Source organism: Podarcis gaigeae (assembly GCF_964106915.1).
Source record: "Podarcis gaigeae genome assembly, chromosome: Z".
Lineage (NCBI taxonomy): Eukaryota > Metazoa > Chordata > Lepidosauria > Squamata > Lacertidae > Podarcis > Podarcis gaigeae.
This window is the reverse complement of record NC_139691.1, coordinates 28,071,239-28,089,031: the sequence shown is the minus strand read 5'-3', so window position 1 is coordinate 28,089,031 and position 17,793 is coordinate 28,071,239. Positions and strand designations below refer to the sequence as shown.

General features: G+C 43.2%; 1 protein-coding gene across 13 annotated transcripts in view; it reads right to left on the bottom strand.

Moving 5' to 3' along the window:
- Nucleotides 1-17,793, bottom strand: part of TENM1 (teneurin transmembrane protein 1) — a 383,082-nt gene that overhangs the window by 165,955 nt on the left and 199,334 nt on the right. For all 13 annotated transcript variants that reach the window (XM_083721963.1, XM_083721975.1, XM_083721972.1 and 10 more), the window contains 2 exons: nt 16,600-16,838; nt 1,224-1,376 (listed from right to left, as the gene is read on the bottom strand). In XM_083721963.1, the coding sequence (XP_083578089.1) occupies nt 1,224-1,376; nt 16,600-16,838 (392 nt within the window). The remainder of the gene's footprint in view (nt 1-1,223; nt 1,377-16,599; nt 16,839-17,793) is intronic.

The following is a 17,793-nucleotide window of genomic DNA, read 5'->3' as shown; positions in this document are numbered from 1 at the left end:
AGCACCAATTATCCTCCCAGTGAAGTGCCTGTGTGCAGATCATCACTGATTCCTGAAACAATCAATCTCATTATGCTTCCCTGCTAAGCACCAACCATCAATAGGATGTCTCGATTTTTTAATCATAGTGCAACCTATTAAAATACTAACATAACCACATGCCAGAGTGTTCAGAAATGCCACCTTAAAGGAACCAGCCTCTGTCAATGTGCAGAATTTGATTGCCATCATAATTTCTCATTAATGAGTACTTATTCCTCCCATGATGGGGGACAATTCAAACATGTCAATTCCTTTTCCACCATCACCAGTCTGATTTGATAGCATCCAGAAAAAAGCTTCACTGCTCTATTCAGCTAAATGTGTAAACTAGCACATAATGATAAATGATGCTCAAGACTTGGTGCAAGATACAAGTACCACCAAGCTCCTTTGAAAGACCGATCAAATTCTCTGAGTTTGGGAAGAGAATTTGGCAACCACTGTCCTTTCCAGAAATAGAGTTAGAGTTCCACAACTATGATACCTCTCCAGTAACAGAGTTTGGGTTAATTAAGCAAAACAGCAAAAAATAATCTATGCTCATTCCCCTCTGATACCCTTTCTGTGCTATGAAGGAACACAAGCTGTCAAGTTATTTCCTAGAAGAGTCAATGTCAAAATGGATGCCTAGCAGAGCAACTTTTATTGCTAAGCACAGTCTAGAACAGCTGTATAGGTGACTGCCTCAGTTCGGTAATAGTATCATGTAGAACTGGAAAAGCAATCTCAACAGCTTAAACGAGGAGTCAACAAACTCTTTAGGCCAATGGGTATATTTGAATTTTTCATGTTGTGAGTGCCACTTCCCCTGGTTTTTTCTCTCTCCTTTTCCCCAATCAGGCCCTCTGCCACCCTGCCCAAAAGACAGAAAGCAACAAAGCAAGCAGACATGCAAGTAGCTTTTCCAAGGAATCTGGGTAAAAGTGAGATATAGTAGAATTAATCTGAGCTTTTAAAAGCTCAAAGAGCTGAAATGGAAAATTGGAAAGTATCACTTTTCCAATTTCCTCCTTCAGCTCTATGCATTCAAGGAAGTAAGAAGTAACCATCCTCACCGCCTCATGACCAAGGGGGGCAGTGAAGGGAGAAGATGCAGAGGCTTCGTGGGGACGAGGGGAAGACTTCAATGTCATCATGTTTGTGACCTCTGATTTAAGCATTTGAAAGAGAAAGGGATGTACCTTTTCTTTCTGTTTTATCAGAACCTTTCCCTCCGATGGGTGAGTAGGTTGTGTCCAGGAACTCTGTGCCTTTGCTTCCTTTACTGACTCCATTTTCATAAAGGTGTCCTCCAACAGGCTGTAGCTGCCAAGTTAGGCCAAATAAATGTACTGCTGTTAAAGGAGAGGGTGAGAGGAGAAGAAGAAAAAAGACGCACAGTTAATTTATGCCTACCTTTATTACATGAAGAAAAAAGGTAGTGGGGAAGCTTCTGCAGAAGTCAATTATTGTGTTTGGAATAAATTGGAATTCTAAGTATGCTAATTTCACCTTAAACTAAATGTTTAATTAGTTTCCGCACTTTTCTTTTGGAGATCAGCCAATACTAGATGATGAATTTCCTCAGCAATTAACAAAAATGCTTGCAATTCAAGGGACAAAGGCTTTGTAAGTTATATATATTGCATGGAAAGTTGTAACGCTGAATGTGTGGGTGAAATTACACACTCTACTGCAACCTTTTCAAACCTGGAGGCTGTTTCGCCTATGCAAATTGAAGCTAGAAGGGCACAGTATGCAGTAAAATGGTTTGGAGAGGGAGTGGAAGAAGGATGCTTAACCCTCCCATCACCTACTGCTTCTCTCCTCACTACCACTCCCTTGTACAAGTAACTCTCCTGCCAACATCTAAAACATAGGTTTGGAATCGGGGCTGGTAAGAGCCAAGAAAAGGATTAAGCAGTGTTCTCTTTTCTAAAGCTTCTGAGCTTCCAATCCCGGCCCTGGTTTAAACAGTAGTAGCAGAATCTGCGTTTTCATCCTGCGTTAAACTGATTAAAATGTTCAGAATTAGAGTGGGAAATGTAACCCCCTTTTAAAAAATGCATGCAGATAGGCTAATCGGTAAGGTAAAGGGACCCCTGACCATTAAGTTTTCCAGCCTGCGGTTCTCCATTTCCATGTCAGTTTGGCATTTATTAAAACAATAAATAAGTCCTCATGAGAATTCATCACTATTTCAGTGCAAATTTCTCCTAATATGCATGTGTTTGTATTAAATTCTGCCCAATACACATTTTTGCAAATCAGTTTATCCCTGAAACAATGTAAGTTATTTGTATGTTATTTTCACAAATATGTGCATTTTGGTACACACTACTTGGCTGGAAAATTGCATAACTCAGAAATGTTTGAATTTCAAAGGATGGCTGTGTTTCAGGTCTCTTATACTTTCAGAATGTGAATTAGGTAGGTTTACCTTTAAATGCAAACTGATGGAATTTATCCTTTATCCTTGGGTAAAGGTCGAAACAAACAAAGGTGCTCCTTCCATTAGCACCTTAGAGACCAACTAAGCTTGTTATTGGTATGAGCTTTCGTGTGCATGCACACTTCTTCAGATACACCTTGGGTAAAGGTATTATTTTGGCTTCTTTTTGCAGAATACAGAACCCTGAAAGCTGTTTTCCTAAGGCTATTAATTTCAGATGATTCTGGGTACACTGGCACACAACAAACCCATTTATCCAAAGGCTGCGTAGTTCCAAGCTGCATGCTGCTGCTACTTCTCCATGTCAATATGTCTGGAAAATGTGAGATGGAGAGGGGTGTGTTTGTGTAATTCCCACAAGAAATCTCACCAAAATTAACAGTTCTTGAGTCCAAGAGGCTCTGAGAGAAAGCAGTCACTGAAATCTCCTGGCTTCAAGAATTGCAATTCCGGCAGTGTGTTTTTTTCCGGGGGGGGGGGGGTACGCAGGGGTACGCATACCCTTAAACATTTTGTGAATCTAAGTGTGATGGCCTGGGAATCCGATTCAGAGGCTGAACCGGAGGAATCCCAGCCTGCACAGGAGTCCCCGCCTCCAGGGCCGGCTGAACTGGGGCAGGGCCTTGATTCTGAAGCGCCTGCACCTGTGCCGGATCCTCAGGAGCAGGCACCAGGTGAATCCACTCTGGCTCCAGAGGTGGTTGAGGACTCAGTGCCTACAGGTGAGTCTCCCCCTGGGCCCAGTAACCCTTCGGCCTCTCCTGAACTGCAGAGGCTCAGGGCAGAGAGGCGAAGGGAACTGGTTTCTCCCAGGAGGAGTGCTCGCCTTAAGGCCAGGAGAGGCGGGGCTCCTGGGGGCCGGGACCGCCCCTGGCCTCAGAGAAGATAAAGGCCAGTCAGCCCGGTCCCAGGTTGCGGGAGCAACGTCGTTGATGAGCTGTTTCGGCCAGCATCCAGTCCTGTTTCCCCCAGAGTTCCTGTCCTTACCCGGCTTCCTGCTGTGGACCCCACTTCGCCCGAGGAGGACTGTCTGCTGACCCTCAACTCAGGTCCTGGACCTCGCCCCACAGTAACCTCCCCCCTGGACCAGCACACTAAGTTTGGCCTCATTGAGGGGCAGTATTTTAATATGAGTAGGAAAATGAGGGTACCCCTAAACATTTTTAAAGAAAAAAGTAGATCATCCAGAATGATCCTCAAGTCCAGCCAGATGCAAAGTTGTTCATTATGATGAATTTATTTAGTTCCATTACTGACACAGAATCACAGTCTATGCTTCTCTGATTTGTCCTTGAAGAAGAAATATGACTAGCTGGTTGAAGCCAGCAAATGAAAAACAACAAAAGAATGAATGTTGCCATGGCAAGCTAACCCAGGAGACGACTTGTTCTGCAAACTATTTCATTTTACAGTAAAGACAGACTGATAGGTTTGTTTACTGCAATAAGCTGAGAGAGAATGGAATGGAGAATCCTGGAATAGGGCTGCAGGTGTTTAGAACACCGAACAGGAACTTCCACGGCAACTTTTTGTTGCATGTTCCATATCTAAAATAGTAGGCCACTCCCCTTCCCAGGGGGGCAGGGTTGCAGGCAGGCCATGTGCTCTCCCCGTGTGCAGCGGGGGGCGGGGCGTGGTGATGCCACCTGCGTCACTGGGCGTCCTGGCCATGTCACACCCCACAGCCAACAAATCCGGTCAACCGGGGGTGTGGCTTACCCAATTTAAACCTAAGCACGACCAAGAGCTCCCTCTTCTTCAGAAGTGGCCCTCCTATTAGCCAGAGTGAGGCAACCACCTCAGGCAGTAGGTTGTGTCATTTTAGGGGGTGAAACTAAATGACACAACTTACTTGCCTGAGGTTTTTCGACATGAGACATTAAAATCTGCTATTTTTCACGAAGAGTCGGACACGACTAAACGACAACAACATTATTTTTGTGTATTGGGCAACATTTAACATGGCAAGTCTACGTCTGATGAAGAAGCACATAAACTGTTCTCAGAAAACCAAATAATTTTAATTGCACCTTCTGAAAATGTCAGGTAATGCTTAATAATAATAGTAATAACAACAACTACAAATACTTGGCAATCATTTTAATTATTTCTTTGCAAAATTTATGTAAATGCACATTTTACTTACCAAGCAGAACTAAATTATACTAATTTAACCAAAGTATCTTTTAAATTCCCCTCATTTTTTGGATTTCAGAAACTGAAAAATTCAGCACACCCTAATGAGGAAGAATGTTGTTTTAAAGGCACCCCATTCTTGAGAGCAGTGGATGACCTCACAGTGCATATGGCTTCCTAAGCTAATACTAGCAACATTCTCAGTGCCAAGTGGAAAATAAACTAAATTGTCTCAGAAACTAAAGTCAGTCCATAGGTAAATTTATGGCAAAGATGCTACCCAAACTTTATTGCTTTATTAAAAGTCATTATCTGAGACTGCAGAGGAAGGCACTATCTGGCACAGGCTTAGCTACTGGAAGATAGGAAGATGCCTTATAAAGCAGGAGGGCGAAACTTTTGGCCCTCCAGATGTTGCTGGAATACAGCTCCTATCAGCCCTAGCTATTGGCCATGTCAGCTGAGGATGATGGGAGACATAGTTCAGTAACATTTGGAAGACCCCCACCCACCACCCCCACTACAAAGTATCAGATCACTGGCCCATCTAGATAAAACACTGCTCACACCAAGGACATGGTACTTCGTGTTGCACCTACTAATGTCTCGGCAAATATCCTCTCAATAACCCACAATATTCCTGCTCAGTTCCTGTTTGAACTGCCTTAGTCTCTCCTACATTGAACATGCCCCCTTAACCTGATTATATTTCATGGATGGCAGAACTGAGTTCCATCCCTCCATTTGGTTCAGAATAGATGAGTGGTACAAACAGCTTCTCTCTGTGAGGATGTTAGTGGCTGATGTGGGTACTCTTTTAAATGTTGCAGCTGTTTTATTTTGCCAGGCTCACACGATAGCCATTTTGTGTAATGTTATGCCCCCACGACAGGGCCCTTTCTTTATAACTAATAACCTCTCATTCTTCTTACCACTTCCTTTGAAGTTAAGTCCCTGCCTCCATCAACAGAATGTATTGAAGTGGAATGGGCAACGTGGAAGCAGTTTAAACCAAAGGGTAAGATAAGTAAATATTTTAAATGAATTAATGAATACATTATCAGACACTGCTTCATTTTTATGGATTATTTTTCCAAACCCACCCCCCAAGGCATGGATGGAATTTGGATGGTGAATTGCAATGTTTGGTTTTGCACCCGAACCAATCCATACTGGTGGTAATCATTTTATTTGTGCATTAGCAGAGCACACATAAGTGAGATGTGATGAGTCCCATTCTCTGTTCTGCCCCTGTTATTCCCTCTTCCAGGTCAAGAAGCACCTGTGTGTCAGCGATTGTGTGTCATTTTTACACGCCTAAAATGGTCGCTGCTTGTAATTATAAATCTATCTGTAGGCGTCACTCGTTTGTGGGAGATTCAAACACATGCCAGACATCTAAAGGTAAAGGTAAAGGTACCCCTGCCCGTACGGGCCAGTCTTGCCAGACTCTGGGGTTGGTGCGCCCATCTCACTCAAGAGGCCGGGGGCCAGCGCTGTCCGGAGACACTTCCGGGTCACGTGGCCAGCGTGACATCGCTGCTCTGGCCAGAGCCAAAGCCAGAGCCGCACACGGAAACGCCATTTACCTTCCCGCTGGTAAGCAGTCCCTATTTATCTACTTGCACCCGGGGGTGCTTTCGAACTGCTAGATTGGCAGGCGCTGGGACCTAACGATGGGAGCGCACCCTGCCGCAGGGATTCGAACCGCCGACCTTTCGATCGGCAAGCCCTAGGCACTGAGGCTTTTACCCACAGCGCCACCTGCGTCCCTGCCAGACATCTAGGTTTGTACAATTAAAGTAGATTCAATTGCTCTGCCCCTCTAGTACAAAAAATATACCTTTTTAAAAAAAGAAACAAACATACTTTTGTGGCTAGGAATGTGATAGGGAAATGCACTAAAAACTGCAAGATGAATGGATTGTTAATAGCAAAACATATAAACACCCTGGAAACAAATAAGGATGAATGCTCACTAAAAAGGAGACATTATCTGACCTCTGTAAGCTTTGTGCAAGCAAAGCAGGATGAATGCTCAAGAAACAGGTTAGCTGGAAAAGCTCTGTTTCCATCCATATCTATTTTCTTCAATAAACTCACCCTTCCCTTCCCTGAAGTATGAGTGTATTGCCTACACATAGTTTTTTCACATCATAAGGACCAGGCCTTTACATAAATGAGAATGGGAAAAGGAAGTAGGCAAAGTCATTCTTCCCTTAACAGAGGAGCTCTCAGCTTCATGGGAGATGACAGAGGCCAATGCAACCCTGTGGATGAAGCTGTAGAATCTGCTTGGGGTGCCTCCATCTTCCATAATGCCTCCACTACTGATATAATTGAAGTGTTGCATAGGTAATGCTTTTATTAGTAACCCCTAAATTTTACCTGTCATCTTAAGGTCTGAGTGGGTTGCTGTGCTGTTACTCTTAATGTGGCGATTAAGGTAGCCAGACACATAGAAACATAAGAAGCTGCCTTAAACCGAGTCAGACCACTGATTCATCTATCTCAGCATCGCTTGGCAGGGGTTCTCCAGGATTTCAGGCAGGATTCTCTCCCAGCCCCACCAGGATTGAACCTGGAGCCTTCTGCATGCAAAGCAGATGCTCTACCACTGAGCTATGGCCCTTTCTCTACTAGGTACGAGAGCTCAACAACTGACGTATGTAACTGCATTATGCTGCTTTTTTATTGTTTAATGAAAAGAAAACCTTGGCATGTGTAGATAACATATTATTTATCTTTCAAATGGTGTCATATATTTGGGAAAGAGACCTGCAAAACTGCACATGGGTTATGGTTCTCTCCGTAGTAGTAGTAGTGCATTTTTATTTTTTTATTTTTGCAGATTACATTTTGTAAACTGGATTAACCCACCATCTGCTACAAAGCCAATGATTAAATTGAATTTATTCTTATCTACCTTCTGTGTAAGCACAGCTTGTCAACTTGTGTTCTGCAAAGTTTGGCAGCGAACAAAATATGAAGCTTGGCTGAAACACAAGAGACTCCCTACAGTGGATCCATGAATTAAAAATAAAACATAAATCAGTGCAGTATGTATTTATCAAGCCAACGTGACTTATCTTCCAGGTGAGTGGAGGAGATGGAACCGGTAAGAAGAGTTTCCAGATGAACAGCCTGGGCCAAGTTGTCCAAATGACTTCTCCTGGCAAACCATATTACATTTCCCTTAAACTAGGAATTATAATTGGGAAATATCACGGAAAGGCTGGATTCTTGCAAACTAGGTCTGCTTGTTATTGCATGAGAGGATACTTTGCCCAGATCTCCTCAAACCTGGGAGCCAGCCGTGCATAAGATGAGCCCTGTTGCATCAGGCCAAAGACTATCTAGTCCACTATCTAGTCTTACAGTGGCCAACTAGATGACACTAGGAAGGCCAGAAGCAGGACCTGAGCACAACAGTACTCTCTTCCCTTGAAAATCCGAGCAACTGGTATTCAAAGGCAAATTGCTGCCTTCAACTGAGGTAAAAAGTTAAAGGTAAAGGGACCCCTGACCATTAGGTCCAGTCGTGACCGACTCTGGGGTTGCGGCGCTCATCTCGCTTTACTGGCCAAGGGAGCCGGCGTGGCCAGCATGACTAAGCCGCTTCTGGTGAACCAGAGCAGCGCACGGAAACGCCATTTACTTTCCCGCCAGAGCGGTACCTATTTATCTACTTGCGCTTTGACATGCTTTTGAACTGCTAGGCTGGCAGGAGCAGGGACCGAGCAATGGGAGCTCACCCCGTTGCGGGGATTCAAACCGCCACCTTCTGATCGGCAAGTCCTAGGCTCTGTGGTTTAACCCACAGCGGCGCCTGGGTCCTATTCAACCGAGGTAGAACACCGTTATTGTGGCTAATAGCCAGAGGGCTTATCAATACTTCCTCTTGTTCCACTGCTTTCCCCTCTAACAACTTTCTCCACACCATGCATTATGTTACATAGCTCTATCATGCCCCCCTTACTTTTCTTCTTGGAACTTTTTCTTGGCCGTGCAAGAAAAGTGCAAAAAAAGGGGTGAATTATACAGTGGTACCTCGGGATGCGGGTGGAGAGAGCTATCAGTTGCTACTAGGCATGATGGTTGTGCTCTGCCTCCATAGTTGGAGGTAGTAATGCTTCTGGATACCAGTTGCTGGAAACCCCACAAGGGGAGGAGTTCTGCCCATGTCCAGCTTGCAAGATTCCCACAAGCATCTAGTTGGCAAGTCTGAGAACAGGACACTAGACTATTGAAGATGAGAGGCGGAATGAGACAGGCTTGTGAAGAACCATGGATGTCTGCCTTTCCTGCTGTGACAAGCTCCTCTTCCCCCTGGTCTCCCAGGACAAGGAGAGGCATGGAGGAGGAGGAAAGGCAGCCACACAGGCACACTCTCAGATTGCTTGGGGGAAAACCTCAGAAAGGAGGGGACTCTACTAAAGAATTTTCCTATGTTGCCAATTTTGTATTTTCCTTTCCTTCATTCCCTTTTTATGTTATTTGCAATCACAAGTTGTAATGGAGCTCCTCTTTGCCCCTGCTGCCCTCCACTACAAATGCCCCCTCCAAATAATGCTAGGCCATGGTGTAGCAATTTCCCAAGGAGACATGGGGTGGAGTTCCACAGAAACCACCAGTGGAAACAGAAGAGGTAACAAAGGAAACACCACTGATTAATGCCCCTCCCATAATTATACATAACGTTCCCCATTGATAAATCAGAAAAACAATTTCCCCCAAATTCATGGTATGCATTGGGGGTAGGCAATTTTCAGGAGAGGAGAATGATTTTTTCCTTAGTCTCTCAGATAACCTGCTGGAAAAGAGTACATGGCAGGATATATATTAGCTGTCATTTAGCCTACTATAAGCACAAAAGGCATTTTCTTGACCAAACTTTCTGAACCTCAGAAGCACATTAATATTTGTGTATTTTTATTCTACATTAACTTGAGGACTTTTTTGTGTGAAGAGAAGATTCATAAATACAATTAGTGGGCACTAGCTGTAGGATGTTGCTCTAGTTTGCAGAGCACATTTTCCCTTGCATAGCTCAGCTGCTATGGTCCCTTGTGATATTCCATTATTACAAGGTTATATTGCCGTTATTGACCTTTATTGAGACGAACTGGGAAGATGATCTTTCATCTAATTGCTGTGCAACTAATTGAATTAAAAACTGGCAGCCTATTCAGCTCAGTGTGGTAGACTGGGTGCTGATGTTGGACAGGAAGAGCAACATTCATTGGAAGACCTTGGACCAATAATTATCTTATTAGGCAAGTGTGGGCCAATAACAATCCCCCAATGTAAGCCATATCACAGGATGGTTATCAGACTAAAAAAGGAAAAGCTATGTATTTGTTTAAACATATATATTGCTCTCAGCTTTCGGGATAAATCAGATGTAGGAAACCTTTGGCCTTCCAGATATTGTTGAACTACAACTCTGGAGAGCCCCAGCACACATGGCCAATGGTCAGGGATATTGAGAGTTGCACTGCAACATATGGTGTGCCAAAGATTCCCCATGTTTTGGATAAATGTGATCATGTATGTTCTAAACCAGATTTCCCCAATGTGATGACCTTCAGATGTTTTGCAACTCCCTCCAAACCCAGCCAACGTAGTAGCCAGCAGTCACAGATTGTGAGAATTGCAGTTCAAAACATTAGGAGAGCATCAAGGTGAGGAAGACCCTTGCAAACATATGCACTGACATTTCTCCAAGTGTGCCATTCCTGCAGTATCCCAACATAAAGATCACTTTTGTGGTGTACTCAGGTACATCAGCAAATGCAGCCGCCTCAGCACTTAACTGTCAATTGCACCTCTACTCACGTACATTTCCCAGGAAGTAAACTCTGTGGATATATCCACAGGGCTTTCCTCCAAATTAAATGCAATGATGGCCTTGTAGCCTATGCTATTTGCTGTGATGATGGAATATTTGCTGTGGTGCTGGGCTTAAGGCTCAAAGGCCTAAGACCAGTCATGGATCAAGCACCAAGTGATGATTTGTTAGGAGCTGACAGATCTGTGTGGAGCTCCCTTGCATGGTGTTACAAATGAAAGGCAACTGCCTTTCGTTTGTAATTTAGGCAGCTTCTCAGTGAAGCACATTCATGTCCTGGACAGACTCTACCTACTGGTCACTGGACGGGTAGGAGTATAAGAGTGCTTCCTGCCTCAGTTGTGTCTTGTCTGAACGACAAGGTCTTCCTGAACTCTGATGTGGTTGTATTATTTTTATGGGGGTTTTTTGGCTCTGTCTCCTGGTTTCCATTTCAGATTTGCTCTTTGGTTCTCTTTGGCTTGTCCCATGGCTACTGGTTCTCAGCGCATGGCTCACCCATGATCCAGCCTTGAAGTAACTATCCACACTGCAGCAATATCCAGGGACTCCTAGTGCAAAAGTTAAGTGCCAAACAACTGGGGATGAGGGAGAAATTCATTTCAGTTTGCATTTAAGGGTGATCCTATCTAAGTTGCACTTATGAGTGCAACTTACAGAGAACTGAAACAGCCATCGCTTGAAATCCACACTTCTCTGAATTCTGAGATGCACCTCTAGCCAAGCATTTATGCAACACTTGCATAAAAACCACACATTTTAGTGAAAATAACCTACACAATTGCATTGTTTTAAGGGGGATAGCTTTGCAAATATGTGTTTAATGGGCTAAATTGCTTACAAACGTGTGTATTAGGAGAAATCAGCAATAAGATCCTGATGAATTTTCATGAGGACTTAATGGAAAAATATTGCAAGCTGATGTGGAAATGCGGAAAATTGAACTTTGGATTGGAAAGAATGAGTAACTAGGAGAAAATGAAATTGACATATTCGTCTATCCCTACACCATCTTTGGCATTCCCTAACCCTATCCTGACAATGAGGCAATGAGGCACCACCATTTCAAAGATCCTACAGTAGAATCCATAGAATGTTTGAGCTTTGTGATTCATTTCCAGCTCCACTTAAAAGTTATGTGGAGGATAAACACTGAGGTCTGGTGGTTATTTTGCCAAGCGTAGGATATGGTGTGTAAAGTACAATCCTTATGCAGGTGTACTCAGAAATACGTTCCACCCTGTTCAATAAAGCATTTCCCCAAAGAAGGGTACACTGGATTGCAACTGCTTAGTGCAATCCTGTGTATGTTTATGGGGGGGGGGGGAGTCCCACTGCAATCAATTAGGGTAACATCTCAGTAAGTGTGTTTATGATTGCAGTTTTGGATGATTAAACCAGTCAGATTTATTGACTGAAAATCTTCTGATTGGTTAAAGCGTTACTGGTTGATTGGATAGCAGTGGATCATGTTGTTGTTTTTAAAAAATGAATTATTTAAAATTACAAGTATTTACGAAAGCAGAAGTTTTTATGTGCCTTGCCATACAAGATGGAAAAACTGCTTCTTCTAAGGTAACCTTTGCACTGAAATGGATGTACAGCATCTAAATATTATGGGTTGGATCCAGACTTAGTCATACTTAAGGACATAGGAATCTCACTGGATCAGGCCAAAGGGAAACCTAGTCCAGCATCCTGTTCTCACAATAGCCAACTGCTTAGTAGAAATCAATGACTAATTTAGTGGGTTTACTCTAAGTAGAATTAAGTGTCAATCCAGCTCAAATAAAGCCTGTCTTTTAGTTTAGAATGATTGTTTTATTCTTATGAAAATTTATCCTGATACAATCAATCAAACAAAAGCCAGATGATCAATTGACTAAGATAAGGTGATGGCTTTAACAGAATGGCTTCTCCTTCCTTTTCTTTTTCGCTGTAGCAGGGCATACTCCTACTTGTGTTACCAGCCAAGGCAAATTTTTAAGATTGTGTTAGATCCACAGCATTAAAATGCTTAAAAGATTTCCACAGGAGAGATAAATTTCTCTCAGCCACAAGACAGACACATGAAAGGGATTTAAACTACAGGAAAGTAATTTGAGATCAGATAAAACATCTTAACCAAATGAGGAGTTAGCCAAATAGAGTAAGGTTGCCCAGGAAAGATGGAGAATTACTTTTCCTGGATCCTTTTCATGAAGAGCTTGGATAAAGATTTAGTTTAGGCACAGCAAATCCCGCCTCAGTTACGGGATTGGATTGAACTAGATTATCTTCAGGGTTCCTTTGCAGCTCTTCAATTCTATGTCCTGACTGACTCTTAAATATTTGACTCTGAGAAATTACACATACTTGTAGCTTCTTTCCCCTCCTCCCTCAATCAGCAGCTCTTCTAACTAGTAAACGGAAAATGTTGTGCAAGTGAATGGTGGATTTCAAACACCACATTAGTAGTGGGGAACCTCTGACACATGGGTCAAATGTGGGTCTCCAGTGCCAACTGCCCCTTGCGACCACAGCTGCCAACTTTCAGATTTGAAAATAAGGCATCAGCAGCCTCAAAAATAAGGGATTAGCAGCTTCCCCTGTCCCGGGGACAGTCTACGGGATATCTAACAATCCGGGATAGCAGCGGGAAACGGCACTGGAATAAGGGAATTCCCCACCAAAAAAGGGAAGGTTGACAGCTATGCTTGGGACTCTCCAGGCCATGCATCTATCCAGACAAGATATATTACCAGAGTTGAAGGACACAATGCAGCCCACGCTCAGGGTGTGAAGCAGAGGAAAGTTCTGAGGGTCAGAAATTGGGTCCCTCAGGCTCTCCAACTCTGATGTAAAATATCAGCCACAGTGGAATGACAAGGACTCCAGGGGTAGAAAAATCTCTTCCCCCCCCCCCAATGCAATTTGTACTGAGAGGGAAGAACAGTGTCCACCAATACACATGGAGGCTTCCCTCCTGGTGCAAAGAGAACTTTGGAGGAGGAGATTTTTGGTTGGACCACAGAAGGCTTAACCTCCCCCCTGCAAGGTAATAATTCTGCGAGCCCCATGGATTCTATTTAATTAGAAAATTCACTGCTTCATCAGGCATAATTTGAAAGATTACACCATCCGAAATACAAATGAGAGTTTGACCTTTCAGGACGAGCTGGTCAGTGTTAGGGACTAGATAACCATTAGGAAGCAACAGGGCGTTTTGCTTGCCCTTTCAGAGTGGCAAAGAGGATTTGTTAAGCACCTATTAGCATCTAGCATACAAAACAGCATCTTCCCACACCTATCAATCGGTTCTGAGGACAAGAGAGGAAAAGAAGACCAAACATATACTGCCTAGGACAGTGGAGAAACGTGCTTGCAGACAGAAGTGTAAAGGTTAGGCAAATGGATCCCCATGGGTGTGAGTACAACAGAAGACATTTCACTCCACAAATACTGCTTTGCTTTCCATAAGGCATCTGCCCTTTTAATCCTCCTGGCATTATTCTATTTCTATGAGTTGAGTTAACATTTATTTATTCTCCTCTATTCTAGCATGAGGATTTCCGAAAGGTGTGAGCAAATGATTAATTACGGATCAATTCATAATGACCAACCCTTTGATACTCTCCCTTGGAGCCTATGAACAAAGCAAAGATGATGAAGAACAGCACTGCAATAACAATAATATAATCATCATCAACAACAATGGGAACCTAATTAATCTTGCATATTCAAACTTGTTTTTTCAGACTCTGTTGTGACCTACCATGGCTTGCTGTACGAGTGAACCCTACAGTAGCTGATTTCTGATCCAGCCGAAAAGTTTGCAGAAGCTCCTTTGTTTTGTCTTAAAGCAGCCCTTGCTAACCCAGTGCCCTCCAGACCTTCTGGACTATGTTCAGCCCCAGCCAGCATTATGCTGTGGAGGTGGGGACAATCACAATTTTGGATTAAATGACTTTGGTTGATTACTACAAATAAGGTTCTTGCTTTAAACATCTGCAGAAAGAAGCAATGCAGTTCTGTCCTATAAAGCATGAAGGTGTATTTATGCATTACTGAAATAATGGTAACACTTACTGCAATAAAACATGCTACGTTTAGTCCAATATATAATGTACATTGCTGTTATGTTTAACACGTAGTAAGTTAACGAAACACAGACAGCAGAAAGGACCCCTATGATTTGTTGCTGGAAAAACTATGTTTCTGCCTCCAGATGTTTAAAGGTAAAGGACCCCTGACAGTTAAGTCCAGTCGTGAATGACTCTGGGGTTGCGGCGCTCATCTCGCTTTACTGGCCGAGGGAGCCGGCATTTGTCCACAGACAGTTTTTCCGGGTCATGTGGCTAGTATGACTAAGCCGCTTCTGGCAAAACCAGAGCAGTGCATGGAAAGGCCGTTTACATTCCTGCCGGAGCGATACCTATTTATCTACTTGCACTTTGATGTGCTTTCGAACTGCTAGGTTAGCAGGAGCAGGGACCGAGCAACGGGAGCTCACCCCGTCATGGGGATTCAAACCACCAACCTTCCGATCAGCAATCCCTAGGCTCAGTGGTTTAGACCACAGCGCCACCTGCGTCCCATCTCCAGATGTTTACATTTCTGCAAAAGTCCTGTTCATTTGCCTGAATAGTAGGGATGGCAGGGGCATGCACATAATGTTGCAATGAATGTGGCCTGTTCAGACCATCACATGTCAAGCATGAAAATCTGAAGGTTATAAGGTTGGTTGATTGAATGCATTTATAAGTGTCCCTTCAATTGGAAGCCTTGCCATATCTCTCCTGAAGAGGAAGCCCCACCTGCAGGTACACTGCAGGCAAATCTTCAGTGCACCCCTCCATCACGATTTTAAGCTCTGGAACCTGAAGCTAAGTGGCAACCAAAGTTAGGACCATTCCTGCAGCCAGTTCCTTATGCACAAATGTAACTTAAAAAAGGAGGAATGCAGACTGACTCTTGTTGTCAAATAAACATCCAGTTGATCGAACTTAATATCAACTCAAGCAACAGAAGAATGGTTTCCTTAACTAGGGAAGATTGGTGAATTTGGCGGAAACCGGAGAACTGCAGCAATGAAAACCAGGGAAAGGGTTTGTCTAAAGCAGACATAGACTGTATCTACAATGATGAATGATTCTGCACTTGCTGTTTCCCCATGTTTCCTACATTGCATACTGCAGGCGGTCAAATTTCCTAAGTCCAAGGATCATATTCACAATACATTTATTATGGAAAACCCTGATACTGCTTTATGACCTCCATGGTTTTCCCCAATCCCATCCACGCATCACAATGCTACCCTCCCTGCGGCCAGGGAAAGGTGGCAAATATTGTTCATGATGCATAGTGGAATTGCATCTTATGTGGATTTTAGGGTCCAAAACCAGAATATAAAGCGAAAATTGCATATAGCCTAAATTACCTTAAATTACCTCTCCAGTCTGGCTGCAAGGTGCTGCCACTTGTTGCAGAAATACTTCATTGCATTGAGCTTGATTCCTTTATATGCAATTTTTATGCATAATTTTGCATATAATTAGTTTTATTGGAAGAAACAATACCTATCCAACAGTGGATGAGAAGCTTCAATGTAACCAGGTGCTTGATGGATGAGGATGCCCAGTGTGGGCAAAGCTCTATCAAGTTGGAATTGTGAAATCTCATGTATAAATTCCTCCATCTCTAACCACCATGAAAACACCTGATTTGGTCCCAATTTCTTGTTTGTTTGTTTGTTTGTTTGTTTGTTTGTTTGTTTGTTTTGCTTCCTTTAACTCCCCACTCCCATTCCTCCTCTTGCCCCATATCTGCCATTTTTATTTTGTGGGTCTACTCTAGTAACTGCTAGTCTGGACCATGGGCATAAATTCTCAGCCATGGAAAGTGAGAATAATGACAAAGTTTTGGGAGAAGATGAACTGCAGATAATAAAACAATGCTGCACATTGACAAATACTGGACAGAATGGAAAATGATGCTGTCCTACACTAGCTGTAATCTTACACAAACTTACTTGTGAGTAAACCTCACTGAACTCAATGGAACTAAATACAGATAGGATTGTGCTGTTAATTGCCCTGCATAATACTCATACAAGCAGATTAAGTGAAAAAAGAACACCAAAATGAAACACAAAGCTTACCAATGACATATGCAAGCAGCAAAGCCAGTGTGACTGTAATAGCTGTTGCACTCAAGGCAGTACACTTCCAGTTGCAGCATCTGTAAGGTTTGTTAAAAGAGAAAGCTGGTCTAGAAAAAGTACTTCTAGGAAGTGGCCTGGGAGGCGGCGAATAAACAGTATTGGAAGTTAAAGGGTAATTCTGACTGGCGGCACTGAAGATAGCTGACGAGCCAGATCCATGCTTAAATAGGAAATGCCTAGGGAAAGAAGACAGAGAAGCATGTTGTAAAAGCAAAATTAATGTCTGCACAAGAAAAAACACACCCTGTGGTTTAAATACCTTTTGCCTACATGAAATACATGTGCACTAGAGCAGCTTTCACAAGCTTGGTGCCTTCTACATGTTGTTGAACTACAACTCCCATCAGCTCCAGTCAGCATGACCAATGGGCAGGGATGGTGGGTATTGTAGTCCTACAATATCTGAGGACACCAGATTGAAGAAGACTGATCTAGAGTAGGTGCCATTGTAAACAACACAATCCTAGACATGCATACTCAGAAGTAAGTCCTACTGTGTTCCTAGGTAAATATGTTTAGGATAGTAGTATAAAATGCTCCTTTTGGCCTCAGCATGCAGTTTTCAATAAACATAAGCTGGAATCCATGCAATATTAGTGTGTCTTTTCCAGACTCTATCTGACCACAACACAGCACATGCATGATCTCAAGCTGTGCAGGATTCATCATTGTAGGAATTTTGAAAAGGCAGTATCAGAGTTCGTAGGATTCCTAGATATACAGTGGTGCCTCGCAAGACGAAATTAATCCGTTCCGTGAGGCTCTTCGTATAGCGGTTTTTTCGTCTTGCGAAGCAAGCCCATTGACAGCTTAGCGGATTAGCGCTATTAGTGGCTTTTAGCGGCTTATCAGCTTAGCGGATCAGCTGATAAGTGGCTTAGCTGCTTAGAAAAAGGGGGGGAGGAAAAAACCCCCGCAGGAACTCGCAAGACATTTTCGTAGGGAAATTCGTTTTGCGAAGCACCTCCAAAACGGAAAACCCTTTCGTCTAGCGGGTTTTCCGTCTTGCGAGGCGTTCGTCTTGCGGGGCACCACTGTACACAAACAGAAGGGACAAAATGTCACAAAGACCTTTGATGATAAGAATCTAAAGGATGCTCTTTATTCTGCCCATGCCACCATTTCTCAATG